The sequence below is a fragment of the Parus major genome, chromosome 2, assembly GCF_001522545.3.
Source record: "Parus major isolate Abel chromosome 2, Parus_major1.1, whole genome shotgun sequence".
In the NCBI taxonomy this organism is placed as follows: Eukaryota; Metazoa; Chordata; class Aves; order Passeriformes; family Paridae; genus Parus; species Parus major.
Genome location: NC_031769.1, coordinates 115,571,630 through 115,588,587, shown reverse-complemented (window position 1 = coordinate 115,588,587; position 16,958 = coordinate 115,571,630). Strand labels below are relative to the sequence as shown.

Here is a 16,958-nt window from a genome sequence, read left to right as displayed (position 1 = left end):
GGGGCAGCCCGCCGGGACTACATTTCCCAGCGAGCCGCGCGGCGGCCGCGCCGGCGCTGCGGGGGCGGGGCCCGGCCCAGCCCAGGCGGCAGCCGTGCCCGGCGGCGAGCCGAGCCCTGCTCCGAGCCGTGCCCGCAGCCGCTGGTTGTACCCGGCGGTGGCCATGGGGCGCCTGGCAGGGCTCGCTCCCGTCGCGGCCGCCGCGCTCCTCCTGGTGCTGCTGCGCTGCGGCTCCGCCGCCTCCCTGTCGCGGCGCGCCCGCCCGGAGGGGCGCAATGACAGACCCATCATCGGTAAGGGGCCGTCCCCAGCCTGCCTGGGAAACGTCTCCCGCAGCGGAGATTTGGCTAGAGGTGTTAGAAACTGCCTTACGCCTTCTCTAAAATCAATTCTCTACATGCGTTCTCTAAAAATCAAGCTTACTCGAGAGAAGTTACGGTGGCGAGCGGTCATAGCCGAGGCTTAGTCAGGTAATGTGTGTTTATGTGGTGCCCTGTGACCGGGCGCCGTAATTGATGCCCCGTTGTCCCGGTGCCTGCAGTTCCTCTGGGCAGTAAATGTCTCCCTGCGAGCTGGCATATGGGAAGTGCGAGCTTAATTAATTAATTGATAGGAGCACGAGTCTTTGGAGGAGCGGCTGAGGAAGCTGGGGTGGTTCGGGTAGAAGGCTCGGGGGTGACATTAGCGTTTCTTACCATTGCCTGGAAGGAGGCTGTAGCCAGGTCGGGGTCGGTCTCTTCTCGGTAACTAGCAATAGCACAAGAGGATGGAGTCTTAAGCTACCTAGGGGAGGTTTAGATTACACATTAGGAAGAGTTTCCTCACAGAAGGGTGACTAGATACTGTAATGGACTGCCCAGGGACGTGGTAGAGTCACTGTCCTTAGAGGCGTTTAATGAAAGACTAGACATGGCACTTGTTTCATGGTCTAGTTGACATGGTGGTGTTCAGTCGTAGGTTGGATTTGATGATCTCAGAGGTATTTTCCAACCTAAATGCATCAGTGATTTCGTGACTTTTCTTTCAGTGTGTAGCATTTGCCATTTGTATGGTGCTAATTTTCTGCCTTGGGCCCTTCAGGGATATTGTCACAGGAATGTCACTTTGATGAGTACCAGCGATTTGGAAGATCTTATATTGCAGCTTCATATGTGAAATTTGTGGAATCTGCTGGTGCTCGAGCTGTGCCAATAAGGTACCTTTTTTTTTTTTTTTATCCTTAGGAGTGGATAGTAATTGCATTATATAAGGTATGTACCATTTTCAAGGCACAGAAAGTAGTTCTGTTGCTTTTCTGAGTGTTTATTGCTCCTCAAAGACCATCTGAAGATGCCACAAGTCTCAGAGAGTTTTAGAAATCGTAATAAAAGCAGAGTGTAACATGTACTTTTTAATACTTCTACTTACATTACTAGTCTTTCTTTGAAATGTTCAAATTTTTTTTACCAGTAAAATTGCCTTCTGTAGTTTGCATGCATAGTTTTTGAAGTTAGCTATATTCAGTGTACAGTGTAGTGCCCCACAAACACACAAAAGTACTGAGATACATGGATATCTATACATTTTTTTCACATTTTGTACCCCTTGAATTCAGGGAATCAAGGAAGGCTATCAATACTCCTTTCAGAAAAGAAAATCTAGTTCTGTTCAAACTATGGGTCACTATATCCTTGTATTTCGGTTGTTCGGTAAAAAGTAGCAGAGTAACAACTGACAGTGCTTCACACCGATGCTTAGCTGTAAAATATTAAGTGCACTGAAGCCAGATGATAAAATTATAAATTTCAGTATTTAAAAACAATACTAATACAGCTGCAGAAAAATAAAATAGTATGTATTTACACAGTCCAATAAGAGCACCAATTAAGTGCCCGAATTAGAAGACAGCATTTCTCACGTAGCTGCTGGAGCTTCCAGAATGTTGACCAGAAGCGTCACCAATGAATGGATTCTTCCAATTCTGGCAATTAAGTTACTTGCAGCAAAACTGAACACTTTCACTTACACCCAGCATATCAGTTCTGCACAAGTGTGGCCATCTGTGCTGGTTTTGGCTGGGGTAGAGTTAATTTTCTTCGCAGTAGCTGGTGTGGGGGTGTGTTTTGGATTTGTGCTTGAGCACAAGGTTGATAATATAAAGATGTTTTTGTTATTGCTGAGCAGGGCTTACAACAGAGCCAAGGCCTTTTCTGCTTTACCTGCTGCCACGCTGGCAAGGAGGCTGGGGGTGCATGGGTGTGACCCACTGTTTGCAGCTCTGCCCTTCTTGGAATCAGTTGGAAACCGGAGTTGCCGGTCTACAGGAAATAATAACCATGCCATTCATGTAAATAGTACATTTTTCAAGTGTCTTGCAAAAGGGTCTCAGAGTACCTCATCAGGAACTCCACCTGACAGGGCCCTGTTTTCAGTCTTGTGGATTGAAGTTTCAAGTGAAATGTTTCATTTGATTTGTGTCCATTTTACTCTGTATAAAGCATGCCTTCTGCATATTTTCTGTGTCAGACATTTCTGTTCAATAGAGATGATATTTTTGAGATCAAATATTTTTATATCGTATGTATTCTATAATTATTTTTTGGTGTTTCAGATTAAATCTTTCAGATGAAGAATATGATAAATTATTCCACTCTATTAATGGGTAAGTCTTGAGCACTGATTTTCTGTTGAAAGGCATGATGGTTCTGTTTTTGAGCTCTTCTGTGTTCTCAAGAACATTTTCTTCCTACTCTCTTGAGAGGTTGTGCTGAGCACTGCAGACATGAAAATAAGACACAGAATGCATTATTTCATCCAGTATTGGTGTGCTGCCTTTCCTTCCTTGAGGAACACGTCAGATAATCTACAACAGTGCCAAGGGTCACCTTGGCAGTCCCTTGTGCTTGTCTGTAGACAGGGAGAAGTAGCATTGTAGGTATGAGCAGTTTTGCAAGTGAGATACTCAATTTCCTCTTTGTTAATTTTTCTGTCTTCCTCATTTGAGCTGTCACCCTTATTTTGATGTTTTAATAGCACTGGCTTAGTATGTCATCCCTGTTTCTACCCTTTCTTCCCTCTTTCAATCCATTTCATATCTCCTCTATTATAAAAGCTTCTGATTTTCAGTCTCTTCTACTCTTTTCTCCATGTGTGCTCTCTCTCTCTTGCTACTTGGTCTGTCTCGTCTGTTGTGATTCTGTGTCTTAGGTATTTGTTAGAAAAACTTCCTGGTTTTCCAGGGATCTGTGGCAACTCTATTCTTCCTGTTCAAGTGTGGGATAACATGATTTTGCCTAACAGATTTTATTGCAGACTAAAAAAAGTCAAAACTTTTTCTTTTTTTTAGCCCTGTGCTGAAAGTGCAACTCAGGAGAGTAATATCGGCTAATGCTACACTTCACAGCTGTGATGGTGTGTGAAGCCAGAGTATATGATTGGGCTACTTGTAGTCATGAGATGAGCATCTTAAACCATGAATACCTTTGTTAAGCTTATGCATATAACTAGAATGTTAATCAGCATGTGTAGACTTTGCAGATTTAGACCTTTGACTGTCTGGGAAGTGCGCTGTCCTACATCAACATGCCCTGGACACTAAGATATGGGTCTTTGCACTCTTGTGCTATAAGTGAGCGTAAGATAGTGATGCTTTTCTCTGCTCTGTGCTGTTGGAGACAGAATTAGTAATTTCCTCCCTTTCTCATGGCTACCAGCTTCATTTTGGTTGCCAAAAGGGCTTTCCACCAATAGGGTCTCTCATTGTTTCTACCTCAGTACCTACGTCAATGGAGAAGAAAGTGTTTGGCAAGTAGATCCACTTTCTTTGTCCTTCTGTCCTTGCAGTCAGAAGTGAGTTGAGTCTGTGTTATGTAGGTGAGTGAAGTTGGTCTAGATTTCCTTCTGTGGCCCTCCACTGTCATCCATTGGCTTCCACAATAAAACTGTGTAAGTAACAAAAAAGAGCTCTGGAGGCAATGACTTTTATTCTGTGGAAATTCAGTATAAGGAGGAGATACACTGAGCCTTCATATTGTTCTTTGAAGTTGGAAATTACTTAGTATTAAATGCTACCTTCTTAAAATCATGAAATTTACTATAGTAAAGACATTTTATGTCTTTTATTTATTTTTTTATAATTTTATGGCTACTTCTGAGGTAGCCATCAAAATGCCCAGTGGAAATCATCAGCTTTAACCAGGTGGTGATACTGGAATACACGTAGTTGCATTTCAATCTGCTTATGACAATGTCAGGTCATTATCATTGCTACCTAATGGGTTATTTCCTTTGTGCATTAGCAAAAATGACGATCAGTTTTTCTAATTAGTATAGTCCAGGTCTTGGTTTGAACAGGTGGAGTGAATTTTCTACCACTTCCAGGTAAAGATCACCTTATTTGTCTAATTAGATCTCTAATAATCTGGTCTATTTTGAAAATACTTTCAGCTGTATTAATTTTCAATGTTGACACTAGGAAGTACAGTTTTTTTTACTTTTGTGAATACTGCTTTTCCACCAAATGTTTGATAGCTGTTACATGAGCCTGTGCATTATTCACTCTAAAAAAAAAATGGTCACAAGGGTTTAAATGAATATTTGCTCTGCAAATGCTTGGGATCATTTGAGATGTTATTTGTTTCTAGCTACTTGTTAGTATCTCACTGATTGCCATTTTCACAGCACAGAAATGTAGAGGAAATCCTACACCCATTTCGGTAAAAAATCAAAAATTAATGGATGTGACTTGTGTAAATCCAATTGAGGTTCTGCAGCAGTGGGTTAAGGAGTGCTTACACATCCAGTTTTGTTGGTTCTGCAGGCACTGTTCCAGTTACAGCCAGAAGAGGCTTCCTTTATTTCATGTTACTGTTTCTGATGGTACTTGAATATTTTCTATGTCATCATGTCATATGTCTCCTAGACTCTGCTGAATCTTTTTCTTCTGTGGTGGTTTTTCTTTTTTTGGGTTTGGGGAGCCACACAGGGAATTGCCATTCTTGATTATATTTTGTGGTTGAAAAAGCTTGTGTAGTATTTCAGTGAAATTGTCCCTGAGATTGTCTTCCTTAGCTCTGTGTGACCAAAGGTTATGGTCAAACATACTTTTCTTCCTTTTTGATAGAAAAGTTTTGATCTTTGTTGTCTCCAAGAGGAAGGTCACTGTGCCAGGGCCACAATTCTATTTTTCTGAAGTTGAACAGAATGAATTGAGGTTTGGGCTAGAGTTTTAAAGTGGTAGTGAGAGCCAGCTGAGAATCAGGATAGGAAATGACAGTCATGGCTTGCAGCCCTTTTGAATACCAGCTGAAATCTGTGTGTTTTATATATTTTCTGTTTACTTTCTTCTTCCATATGTTGCATTAGGCTTGATCTATACTTTGTGGTAGAGTAACCATTCTTCAGCAGAACAGCACTAAGAACACTATGATTAAGTTAAAGACTGAAACATCTAAACTTAGCTGTCTGTCTGTGCACTAGCTGTCCAAACTCAGATAATTAATGGCATGCTAGTCAGTACAGCCAGTGGAGCTGACAGGGCTGTTCAACCTACCCACCACTCAGGTGTCTGCTCTGGAAAACCTATTTGAATCTCCAGTGCATCTCCTGACTAGATCCCTGCTGTCCATAATGGGAGCATAGATATCTGCCTGTAGATTTCTGAAACCTAGACCTAAATCATACCCTTAAGACTGCTATTAGACATTTCTCTGTGTATATTGTCCAAGTTTTGGGTTGATCACTGTTGCTAATCATATTCTTGGATGTTGCCTTTCAGGGTGCTTCTTCCAGGAGGTGGTGTGGATCTTAGGACTTCAGAGTATTCAAGAGTTGCTAAGATATTTTACCACAAGGCCTTGGAGGTAATTAGTAAGGAGCAGTTGGTTCTTGTTACTGTCACTGTTTGTTCAGAGATCAAAATGATAGGTTGATATTTTTCATAGTTTTGCACTGTCATTCGGTGGGTTAACTGTAGGCCTGAAAATAGGTAGCTTATTTCTTGCTTCTGCATAAAACTTCTGCATTAATAGCTTAAGATTCACACTTGTGATACCCACTCCTGTTATATGTTGTGTTGTGGACTTCAACTCCAGAGTTCTTCAGGTGACAACTGTATTGTTTGTTCATTGTACCTGAGGCTTTATGGCTCTCTCTGAGGATTCCAATGGGTAATTGCTCTTCTACCTTTGCTGCTGACTTTCCAACAGCAGGCAAGGAAGTGCAGGAAAGTGTTATTCACAGGACTAGTCAGCTGCTGCAATTCAGTAATTGAGCTCCTTTTACTCTTCAGTCCCTGGGGCACCAATGTTTTTATTCTTTTGTCTGTCTGTGTTTGTGGTGAGTCTTGCAAAGACTGTCTCACTTTTATGTGAGGCAATTTAATTTGTGTCTCTGGAACTGCTCACTGTGTGAACTGTAGCCTGTGCCTTGGTATTTAGCACTGGGGCAAAGGTTTCTTGTGGTTTGTTGTACAATTATGAAATTATGTTAACATTTCACAATGATGAACTGAATTGCCTATGTCATTTTATGATCAGAGAGACAGGTTTATTAGATGATATGTGTACTACCAGTGACTGAAAGGCAGAAAATATTCAGTTCATCCTAGGTAACCCTTTCTAACAAAGGAGTTTTTTCCCATTGCTGTTTGTGATAATTTTATGTTTTGATTTTCATCTTTTGAATCTTAATTAGCACTAGAGAATACTGCTGGCTTTACATATGTACGGTAAGCTGCAATAGTCAAGAGTATTACAAGTACAGAATGAATGAATTTTATCTTTTTCTAAAGCATGAGGGGTTCTTTTCATTTGCAAATGTTCACAATGAGAAATTTACTTTGATCTGGCTCTGCTTTAATATGAATAGAGGAAATACTGTTCTCCAGCTCTTAAATTAGTTTTTAAAATGTGATGTCTTTAGTGTTGTTTAATACATGCTTGGCCTCCAGGCTCTAGTTTATTTAAAAAAAAAAAGGGGAGGGTACGCAAAAATCTTTGTTTCAGTTGTAATTGGTTTTAAACTGTAGTCTATTTTTTGCCTTCAGTAGTTTAGCTCTCACTTGCAACTCCACTGTCTGTCTTCCATGTAAGTTTGTGCCTCATTATACATTATGGGTGGTCATAAAGACTCTGCAGCCCTATCAGCCTTCTTTCTGTACATCTTCCATGTTTTGCTGTGAGAAGTAGCAGCTCTGTGGGCTTTTATTACCATCCTGTTGGTAATGCAGTAGGGGAACATAATTATTCTTAGCCCATCAATTTTAGATTTCTCAAAAATGGCTTTGAGCAGCAGATCTTCAGGAATGGTGTGTGTGTTGTGATATGCATAACTTAAAGATGTTTAGAAACAAGTTAAGAAAAACTAGCCAGATTTCACAAAAACAGGAGTTCTGAAACATCCCAGTCGCTCTAACACATGCTTACTATTGGGTGTAAACCATTTAAAAATGCACATTTCCACTGCATGTGTGCACCATTAGGTCCCAAGAAACTAGTTGTGTTCTTGGGTTTTTTTTTGCTTTCTTTTTCTCCTTCTTGTTTTTTTTTTTTTTTTCATATTGTTTTCACACTGATCTGCCAATTTTTATTCTTTTGAAAATGATTGCCACTTTTTAACGTTGCTTAAGTGTACATTTTGTCCTTTTGGAACACAGGTCTAAACCTGCTAGCTAAACAATCATATAGGTATGTCACGTAAAACCATAGCTATGCTGGTAGTAGGATTCATGTTTTTTTAATACAGTGGGGTGGGCACAGACATTGCAAAGGTCCCTTGCTATGTGATCAGAGCGTGCTTTGTAGAAAACTTTCTCTCAAAATGGTGACAGACCCTTCTAATGATCACTTTTTTTGGAGAAATGTTGCCATTTTGTGGCTTCTGTTAGGCTGCTCTTAGTCCTTACTTGTAGAACCCAAGTCAAATCAGTATCCACATTAGGCTCAGTTTGCTGCTTCAAAACACATATATATCCTTCAGCCTTCATGTTTTAGGAGAGACTCTAAGGGAATCTGTACTTGTTTCTTTTGCAGTTGAACTGTTATAATTCCTGTGGCAGCAATTCATAGTAATGTAGTAGTTATACTTCTCACCTACACAAAAGAAAGTAAAAAGAGTAGGAAGTTCTTGTCAGTCTCTTTTCTGTACATTTTCATTACTGTTTCCTTGTGTTGTTGCTTTTATTTTGCAGGCTAATGATAAAGGAGATTATTTCCCAATATGGGGAACATGTCTTGGACACGAAGAGCTTACGTATCTCACAAGTGGTGAAATTTTGCTTGTTCATACCAAAACAAATGGATTTTCACTCCCTCTGAACTTTACCTCAGGTGAAAAATTCGTTACATCTCATGTCTGAGTTTTGCTAAGAGGTGTTGTGTTTTGTTCATGATAAATATTACAGGGTGAATATTTGCGAGGTTCATGATGATTGTCTTCTGTTAAATTCTTTGTTTTTAAGTTGCATTGACTGTTTTAGTAAAGTCTGTGCAGCTGTTACTTCTTAAGAGAAGTGAGCACAAGCCATTTGAAACCAACAGCAGTCCGCAAAAAACAAAGTTGTGGCTCTTTGAGTCATTTGAAAATTTGGACCTACAAAATAACGTCTGCTTTTTGTGACCAAGTTGAGCAAAATTCACAGGTTCAGAACCTAATAAAGTTGGAGACCAGATGATTTTAAATTTTTCAAATAATGTCTTTCCTCATGATGAATGGTAGCATTACTGTCCTATTTGAACAGTGTTGAAATCACAGAGGTCCATTGAGATAGAGATATGGCACTAGGCAGCTCTTGTAAAGTGTGGCCTCTGTTGATACTTTACCCTTTGTGAGCAATCAAAAATAAAAGTAGCATTCACAAATTCTGTCACTTGTGCTCATTGTGAGTGGAAAGGCTGCTGAAATGAATGTCAAAGAATGATGCTTATTTTAGTGAGAACTTTGCTGCCTAAGTTGGATCCTCTCTGGGTCAAGGCCGGTAGACAGCGCTTACAGCATATTGGAAATCTGTTGTAGTTACTTCACTGATATTTTTTGCAGGATATTCTAAAATAATAAAGTTGTACTGCCAAAAAAGTTCAATACAACATTTTATTAATTGTCTTCTGTCAGTATAAGTCCATCTGACACCAGTTTCAGTAACGGAAAACACAATTTTTTCTTTGTAATAGCTGCAAAAGACAGTAAAATGTTCAGGAATTTCCCAGATGACTTACTACACTCTCTTGCTACTGAGCCATTGACATCAAACTTCCATGTATGGAGCCTCTCCATGGAGGTATTTAATATTTTTATTTCCTGCATACAAGCACTTTTTTTTTGTTAAAACTAGAAATAAATAAACAAATAACACCTTTTCACTCTTTCCCCTCTCTTTTATCACAGAATTTCACCAATAATGAAAAGCTTCGTAATTTCTATAATGTTCTGACCACTAACACTGATGATGAAGTGGAGTTTATATCTACCATGGAAGGTAAGGAAATTAATTTCCTTTGGAAACTGTGACTGTAACAACCTAGTTCTTTAGGGGTGTTGTGGCTTGGATGTGAGTTCATATTGCAAGTTGTTGAATTAGTGGGGTGAGCATCAGCCCTGCCAGTGCCCTGGCAATTCTATTTGCAGGGATATTTTATCTTTTGAGTACCCTGAGCCTTAATACTCCTCCCACCCACTGTTCCCCTTCCAGATATGCTGTTACTCCTTAGCACTGGCATATTTGAGCGCTGTGGTGTGACCTGCAGAGCGCTTGTGCTGCAGCAGGTGAACCCTGCACAGCGCAGTGTGCCTCTGTCAAGCCGTGCGTTCCAGCTGCCCACTCAGGCTCGCGTTTCCCTGCTGCTCTCTGTTTGCTGGAGGGGAAGAACACTCCAGACTGCCGAGGGAACAGCGCTATCCCTCATTACCTTAGCAGCAATGCTGGCAATCGCCCTCCTTCTTTTTCCAAATTTGGAAATCTCTCTCCTCCGATTTCCAAAATTGTCTTTTGCGTGACTCGTTTTGTCTGTTTTGTGCCGGGCTTGCTCAGCTCAGGAAAGAAGTTAGCTCTTCAGGGAGTGTTTTATCTTGATCAGTGCACCACTAGCAGCTCTACTGTAGGGCCCAGCTGTCACCAATGGGATTCTTCTGTGTGACATCCTGGCTGGCCTCCAAAAGAGAGGAGTAGCACTTTGATCAGCAAACCTGATTAGGCTAATGACAGGCATCACCCGTGCCTGCAAGGGGTTTGTCACAGAGCAGTCATCAGCTGCTGTGCTGCTATTCCTTGGAAGAGAGCTGAGGACTGACTCCCCCAAAGTGTATCGGGCCTGGCTGGAGCAGGTGGGAGCTGCCCCTGGATTGACTGGGTCTTCAAGGAGATACAAAGACTTGGATCTCCCCCGTGGAATCCTGTATGGCTGAGAATGCTGAGCGATGCTGGCAAGAGGATAGAAAGCTTTGAGACTGATACACCTGAAACATTATCTTTTAGTGTGTATATACATTAATTCTGAAATTAATAATAAAAAAAATTACATACAAATATTTTCTTGCATGGAATGAGACCCTTCTTTTACCGTATCTCTTGCTTTTCCTTCAGTTCTACTATGACTTTAATAGTGTTTCTACTTGATGTTCAAGCTTTTGTGAAACTGTTGATAAGTGAGGTATATTTGTAGCTTATCCTCTGAGTTTATTTTGCAGTAAGATTAATTCCATAATTCTTAAGGTGTACTCCTTTACAAACTTTGTGTTTTGTTGTAGCATACAAATACCCAATTTATGGCATGCAATGGCATCCAGAGAAAAATCCTTTTGAGTGGAAGGATTCTCCAGGCATTCCACATTCACCATCTGCTGTAAGAGCAGCATATTATATGGCTGATTTCTTTGTTAATGAAGGTAAAAAAAGTTTATTATCTATAAATGTTGGGGGTGAGAGTGAAGCATTACTGAATAACTTTGAAGACAATGGACTTCTTTTTCATCTGTCAAAATTCAGTACCTCATAGAGTTTTCTGAGAAGATTACTCTGCAAGCTTTATAGGCTTATAAAACACCAAAGGATACTAGAAATAGAGTGGCTTAGTGAAAGTAACATCAAAAGGCCAAGCATTACACAAACTCTTTTCACTAGGCTGTCTCTAAAACATTGTGACTTTCTACCATTTCAAAATATCCCTGTAACATTTTGGCCTCTCCTGCACAAAGACAATAAAACAAAAAAAGTACTCCATTCATAATTCCAGGGTCGTCTTCAGTTTCAAACTGGCTTACAGTCACTCTGTGTTCTCAATTTTGCTTGCAAAATGCATACACCAGGACTATAAATAGGGCTTGGGCAGTATGGATGTGCCAGAGGGGTGCAATATGGTACCCTACAGTTGTATACTATAGACATCACAAGGAGTTTTTGAATTTTGCAGAGCTGCTAATTTTTATTTTTGTTTTTTTTGTTTATGCCCTGAGAATCTGGAAGTAACTAATGCATAGCATTTTGATAGTTTATGACACTTCTGATCTTTGCTGTTAATAAGCAGGATATAAATAGATGAGTATTTGAAGGAATCAAACTTTATTTCTTAATTCATCCCTACTAAATAATTTTGCTGGACTGTTTTATGAAATTGTCTTACCTCCTTGATGGGGACTATGAAGAACATAATAATTAAGATGGTTGAGTTTGGTCTCTAGATTTGGTCTCAAATCAAGAGTCAACTTCACGAAGAAACTACACAGCGAGGTAAATAAATGCAATTTGTGCTGACCTGGTCAGTGAGAGTGTAGAACTAAAAGCTGCATTACATACAAGTTCAAGGTGCTTTTCTACATTAAGTAGTCCTACTTCTCTTTGTGAAACCACTAGCAAAACCATTTTGATAGGGAACATAGGGCCAGGCATAACTGGGCATCTGAGCAGCCTGGTCTAGTGGAATGTGTCCCTGACCATGGCAGGGGGATTGGAACAAGAAGATCTTTAAGGTCCCTTCCAACCCAGGCCCTTTTATGAGATGGCAGACTATGACAAAAATAAAGGGGAGGAATAGGAGAAAATCCAGTATGAGTCTGGTTTTACTTTGTAGTTTAATACTAGAATGCACTGTGTTTTCTGGCTTTGTTTGCTACTTTCTCTAGTATCTGTCTGCAGACTGTATTCCCAATAGGAGTAAGCTTGCTCAGGCCATTTATCCAAGTTAAGAGGGCAAAACAAGTGCCAGCTCTGCTTGTAAATCCCATTGAGACACACTGTGTGTGAGTTCTGTTAGGTATGTGCACACATCTAAGGAGCTTGTGCAGAGTGCCACACAGATGTGCTTTTGGATCTGCTGACCATTCCAGTAGAGCAAACTTTCTTCAGCCAGCTTTGTCTACCCCCATCTCTTCTACCAAATCCTAAATTACTCTTCGTTATCTCCCCAGTCTTTTGGGGAGGTACTGAAACATAAGCTGCTCCTACTGAGTACTCCATATCATAACTTTCCAATGAGTAATTGACATTTTTAGCTAATGTAAGGCAGAATATCTTCCCTAACTTTGAAAATAAACCACAAGATGAAAAATGTAAACTGTTTCCAGCTGGTAAAAATATACTCACATGTGATCACTTAGTAACTAAACCATTCTACTGAAATGCCATTTTTGTATCCATCCATCATTAATTTTGACTTCTGTAGAGTTGCCAGCATGATAAACCAGAGAAGGATTCAATCTTATTGTCCTCACCAGCACAGTCCATGCAGCTTTCAGTAGTCAAATACTCTGATGCATTTCTTTTGGGTTAAAAGTACTGGTATTTCTGTTAGATACTGCCAGTATCTCATGGATAACTATTTCATGCAGTTTCGGCTTTAAATTCTCCCTCTCCATTAATAAATTATGCTGTAACCAACTTTCTGAAGATGTATCTTCACATACAAGCTATTGTAATTCCATTTGTTGTTGTGCTACACAAAATAACCTACTTTGCCAAGATAAAATTGTTGAGAAGGATAACATTAAAATTATCTGTACTTTTACAATGTTTTACAGCCAGGAAGAGCATGCACCATTTCTCCAGTGAAGATGAGGAAACAAAAGAATTGATCTACAATTATAATCCAGTTTATACAGGAACATTTTCTGCATTTCAGCAAACCTATTTTTTTGATTGAGTATCTTGTCAAAGATGCTGTGATATTACTAATAAATGGAATTATTTGCCAGCATTGTGTAATTGAGCTTATACAGTGACAGAAAGCTAGAATAGTTTTTCTTTACAATGATTTATTCTGTGTATCTTCTGCACTATTGAAACATTAATATATAAATTTACATTCAATAACATAGTAATCATCTTGGATCACACTTTAAGGCAAGCTACAGAAAAGTTTATTTTTCTTCCAGGAAGGACTTGACTATGCTTATAAACTTTGAAGTAATCACCTTCAGTACAAGGAAAAGCTTTCATATATTTTTAAAATATGAGACATTGTAAGATGTTGTGGACTATGATAGCACTAGACACTTAGATACATCATTTAGTAAAATCCTGTCCTTTTCAAACAATTTAGCAAATGAAACTCTTGGATTTGTCATAGATATGTGTATGCAGCCAAGTTCTTGGCAGGGACTCCTTTGTAATTTCAAAAATTGACCAAAATAGTAAGGCATGATAGCAAACAGACATTTTTGCATAAGAAGCACGTTATATCTCATTTGTGAAACTGTTTCTCTTGTGCACTGAGCATTATTTGGAGTCCTTAAACCTTGTGAGGCCTTCATATCGCAAATATCACATAAAACAAGTCAGTTTGGAGGGTACAATTCAGTGCTGATTCCACTTTTCAACTCAGTTTTATATATCCTTCAAGGATTCGTCTTGGAGTAACTGGAGTCAGCAGCCAGATATGACATGCACACACTCATTCCTTTGTGTTTAAAAGAATGTAAACCTAATTTTTTCTCTAAAGTATCTGATTTTAGCTGTAGCTGGATAGAGTTTCACTTGAAGTCAAGAGGTGGATTGCCATTCTATTAGTAAACAAAGTAGTTTCTGTCTTGTTTGATAGTTCAGTGCAGCTAGAATTTAAACGGCAGATGAATGTATATGAGAAACCTGTTAAAGGTAACATAATGTGGTAATAACAGTTGCATGCAATACACTGACACCATTTTTTTCTCTGCTTTGCTTCAGAGTTGGTGAAAATTTTGTTCAGTGTTTTTGTGTGTTGTCTGAAAAGGAACTAAGGTTAGACAGTTAAGTATCATTCTCCTCTCTAGCACAGCTTCCGAACTCTTGTTAACATTAACAAGGATTTGAGTTTATGAAGAATTCAGGTTTATAAACTTCAGCTCTGTTTTGTAGAACTTCATACTCTCAGGTACCATATCTGAATAAGTCTGGTAAGTTTCTCAGGTTTTTCAAGTAAAACACTCTCTTAACTTCTTCTTTATCATGACGCATCTGCATAAGAGAATGTGAAATGCATCAGTTTAAAAAAATCAACTATGAGGAAACATTAACTATGACTAGCAGAAAAACACTTCCAGGTAATTACAAGCTTAAACATGAGATATTTTTACATTTGTCATATCAGCTAACTTAGTATATGGTTATCTTTTTAGTATAGGTAACTTTATTAACTGACTCCCGAATAGAACCAAGTTTAAAAAGAGGGTTGTGCTCTACAGTTGCATGTAAATGTAGCAGCTATGATATTTATAAATGAAGTCCAGTCTTCTACTTGTTGTTCAGGCTGAGTTCTTCGGAATACTCTAAGAATTTACCGAAGTAAAATGGGCAGATTTTAGCCTTAAACCCAAGATCAATGTTGCAAGTGAAATGTCTGCAATGGTAGTAATTAGTTCCTAAATGTGTAACTATAAAGAGCATTGTGTGTAATATGATGAGAGAAATTTGTATATTATGAATTTGTATGTGTCTTTCCTTTATACCCTTTATCTTGTAAAGCCTTATTTGATGATATGCATGATTTTTATATGATCCGTGAAATAAACTTTCATTGAAGCAGACTTGTATTTTTGTTGTCTTTTAGATACCACAGATGGAGAACTGACAACAGTCATTGTCTTCTTGTTTCCATCTGTCATAGTCATAAATCAGGAGGAGGTCACAACCTATATCTACTTTCTGTGGTCGTGCCAGCAAGTCAGGATGAGTCAGATCCATATATGGTTTTTCATTGCACTGACAGAACTCCTAATACAGTTTTTAGAATTAATGCTAGTGAGAGAAGAAGAGCCTGTGACCATATTCAGCTTATTAAATCTGGTGTATGAGCCTAACCAACTTGTTTGTTGCTGTGTGGGAAGAACATCCAGTGATCAGCAAGGTGACACTAATATGTGTCTTTCAGACCACATTAAATCATCCCTAAGAAGGAAAAGTTTGTTGTTTCCTCCTTGAAGTATTCTGCTCTTCCCACTAGATGGCCTCCGAGAACCAGTATTTTCTGCTATTTTGCAATCAGGTGTGGTTGTGTCTCTAAAGATGAGTAAGATATTTACTGTACTGTGGTATGTAGTGAGGTGTTTGGGATGTAGGGGAAGAAGAAGGGAGAAGACAATAGGACTGGAATCTTCCTGGCACAACTGGGCATATTGGCAGGATTTCAGGAGAGAGTCTATGAGCATTGAATTAATTCAGCTAGGATTAAATCTCGTTTCCAGTGAATATTTGAACCATTCAAGTGTTAGCTGATGGTGACTGGAATTACATCTGTCTTTTCAGGTCGGTGTTCCTCCCCTTTAGCTATAGAATCTGTCTTGGTTCCATTTCCTATAAATATGAAACTAGCTCATCCAGAACAGGGCAGACAGCTTAGATGGGAAGAAATGACAGCTTGATCTCAGAAAACCTTTGCCTGGGAGGCAGGAAAGACCAGTTTGAATTCCTTCAGGTAAGGAAGAAATTACAGAGAAGACACATCCTGAGTAAGTGCTCTAAGTACAGAGTTAAAGAGTAAGAGGAAGACCCACAAGCTCCATTGTGGGGAAAACCAAATAACAAAACAACTCTCCCTAACCCTAACCCCATCCACTTTTGGGCTATGCAAAATTCCCTGGCAAGGTAATGAATCCAAAGCAGAGATTACTGTCCAAGCACTTCGGTGTTGAACACCATATTTTTAGGTTAATTTTTAACCTTTTCCCTTTTAGCATCAGTGCCACCATATTCATTGCTGTGGATGCTCCTCAGCAAAACAATAGTGAAAGCTGGACTGTACTGGGGAGATTTCTGTAGAAATTAATGGCCTGTTAGGAACATGATAGTTCTTTCCTTGGAACACTGAGGAAAGTATGGGGACAGTTTGAACAACGAGGAAGAACAGTAAGAAACAATTTTAAAACATTTATGTGTTACCCCTGCATTGCCCTTATGAGCCAGGAGCCCTCAAAGGGGAATAGCCATGTGTGTAATCGGGTGGCTGAAGTCTGCATGCCAGGGCTCAATCAGGAATGTTTGGGTTTGAGGTGGGAAGGTGTACACAAGATTTCAGTCAGTTTTATCACAGTAAATAGTATTTCATCTGGGGTTGCGAGGGTTCTTTTGGGTTTTTTTCCTACTGTGGAATTCCCATTCATGTATCTGGTGGTTGTGTTACCAGAAAAGCTATGGGAATTGGCTAGGGTCCAAGTCCACTAAGGCTTCTAAGTGCCTTTTCAAATTATTATGGTTTGGGTACTTACATGGAAGACAGATTGACAGATACTGTGAAATGATTGATTACTTTCTCTTGTTAGCCTTGTGTCTTTCCTCAGGGCAGGCTTCTTCTCTAATCCACTGGTTATTTATATGGCAAATAGTGAAGCTTATCCTGCCCTGGGCCACCTGTTGATAAGGATACTGTTCCAGCTTTCATCACTTCCTCATTATGTTTATATCTGTTTCATAAAGTAAGCAGTATATTTTAAGAGCCAGCTTTCTCTGTTCTTATATAACAAAAAAGATTTTCCAAGACAATTTCATCTAAAAAAAAGCTTGGATCATTTAAAAATAGCTG

The 16,958-nt window shown here is 39.4% G+C and overlaps 1 protein-coding gene across 1 annotated transcript; it reads left to right on the top strand.

The window, feature by feature from the left end:
- Positions 1–163: 163 nt before the first annotated feature.
- GGH (gamma-glutamyl hydrolase) lies at positions 164–14,967 on the top strand. The gene is made up of 9 exons (XM_015619398.1): positions 164–293; positions 1,081–1,195; positions 2,591–2,641; positions 5,756–5,840; positions 8,168–8,306; positions 9,147–9,253; positions 9,361–9,451; positions 10,720–10,857; positions 12,985–14,967. The coding sequence occupies exons 1-9, from the start codon at positions 164–166 to the stop codon at positions 13,104–13,106; spliced, it is 978 nt and encodes a 325-aa protein (XP_015474884.1). The 3' UTR covers positions 13,107–14,967.
- Positions 14,968–16,958: the final 1,991 nt, after the last annotated feature.